At 69.1% G+C, this 518-nt stretch overlaps 1 protein-coding gene across 1 annotated transcript in view; it reads right to left on the bottom strand.

Annotated features, from left to right (window-relative positions):
• The window catches only part of RNF150 (ring finger protein 150), a 118841-nt gene extending 118341 nt beyond the window's left edge, over positions 1–500 (bottom strand). The window contains exon 1 of the mRNA XM_010583603.1: positions 41–500. Within this exon, the coding sequence (XP_010581905.1) occupies positions 41–500 (460 nt within the window). The remainder of the gene's footprint in view (positions 1–40) is intronic.
• Positions 501–518: the final 18 nt, after the last annotated feature.

Genomic DNA, 518 nt, shown 5'->3' with positions numbered 1-518 from the left:
GCGCCCACGGGCGGCGGGCAGGGAGGGCGCCGGGTCTCACCTGCGTGGGGCATGGTGATGGTCTCGTTGGCGTTGCTGGAGCCCACGTTGTAGATGACGACGGCGGAGGCGTTCTGGGCGGCGGCGTGGCGGATCTTGTCCTTGTAGGTGCAGTTTCCCCGCGGGATGAGGGCCACCCAGCTCTTGCCCGGCGCCGGGGCGTTGAAGCGGGTGCCGGGGTCGCAGGCGTAGCGGTCGGCGGGGGAGGCGGAGAGGGCCACCTGCCCGCGGGCGTCCTGCTTGGGCGACTGCTCGCCGTAGCGCCCGCACTCGCTCTTCTCGCTGCGGAGCTCGGCGCTGCCGGCCGCCGGGTCGGCGTAGGTGATGTTGACGAAGGCCGTGTACCACTCCTCCTTCTCGGCCACCGTGAAGTCCAGGCACAGCAGATGCACGAAACAAAAGGACAGCAGCCATGTTGAGAGAGCCAGGCTGCGGCACGCTTGGATCACAGACGTTGCCATCTTCATCTGACGGGGGGG

Source organism: Haliaeetus leucocephalus, unplaced genomic scaffold (genome assembly GCF_000737465.1).
Source record: "Haliaeetus leucocephalus isolate CR32 unplaced genomic scaffold, Haliaeetus_leucocephalus-4.0 Scaffold924, whole genome shotgun sequence".
Taxonomy (NCBI): domain Eukaryota; kingdom Metazoa; phylum Chordata; class Aves; order Accipitriformes; family Accipitridae; genus Haliaeetus; species Haliaeetus leucocephalus.
This window is presented reverse-complemented; position numbering and strand designations above follow the sequence as displayed.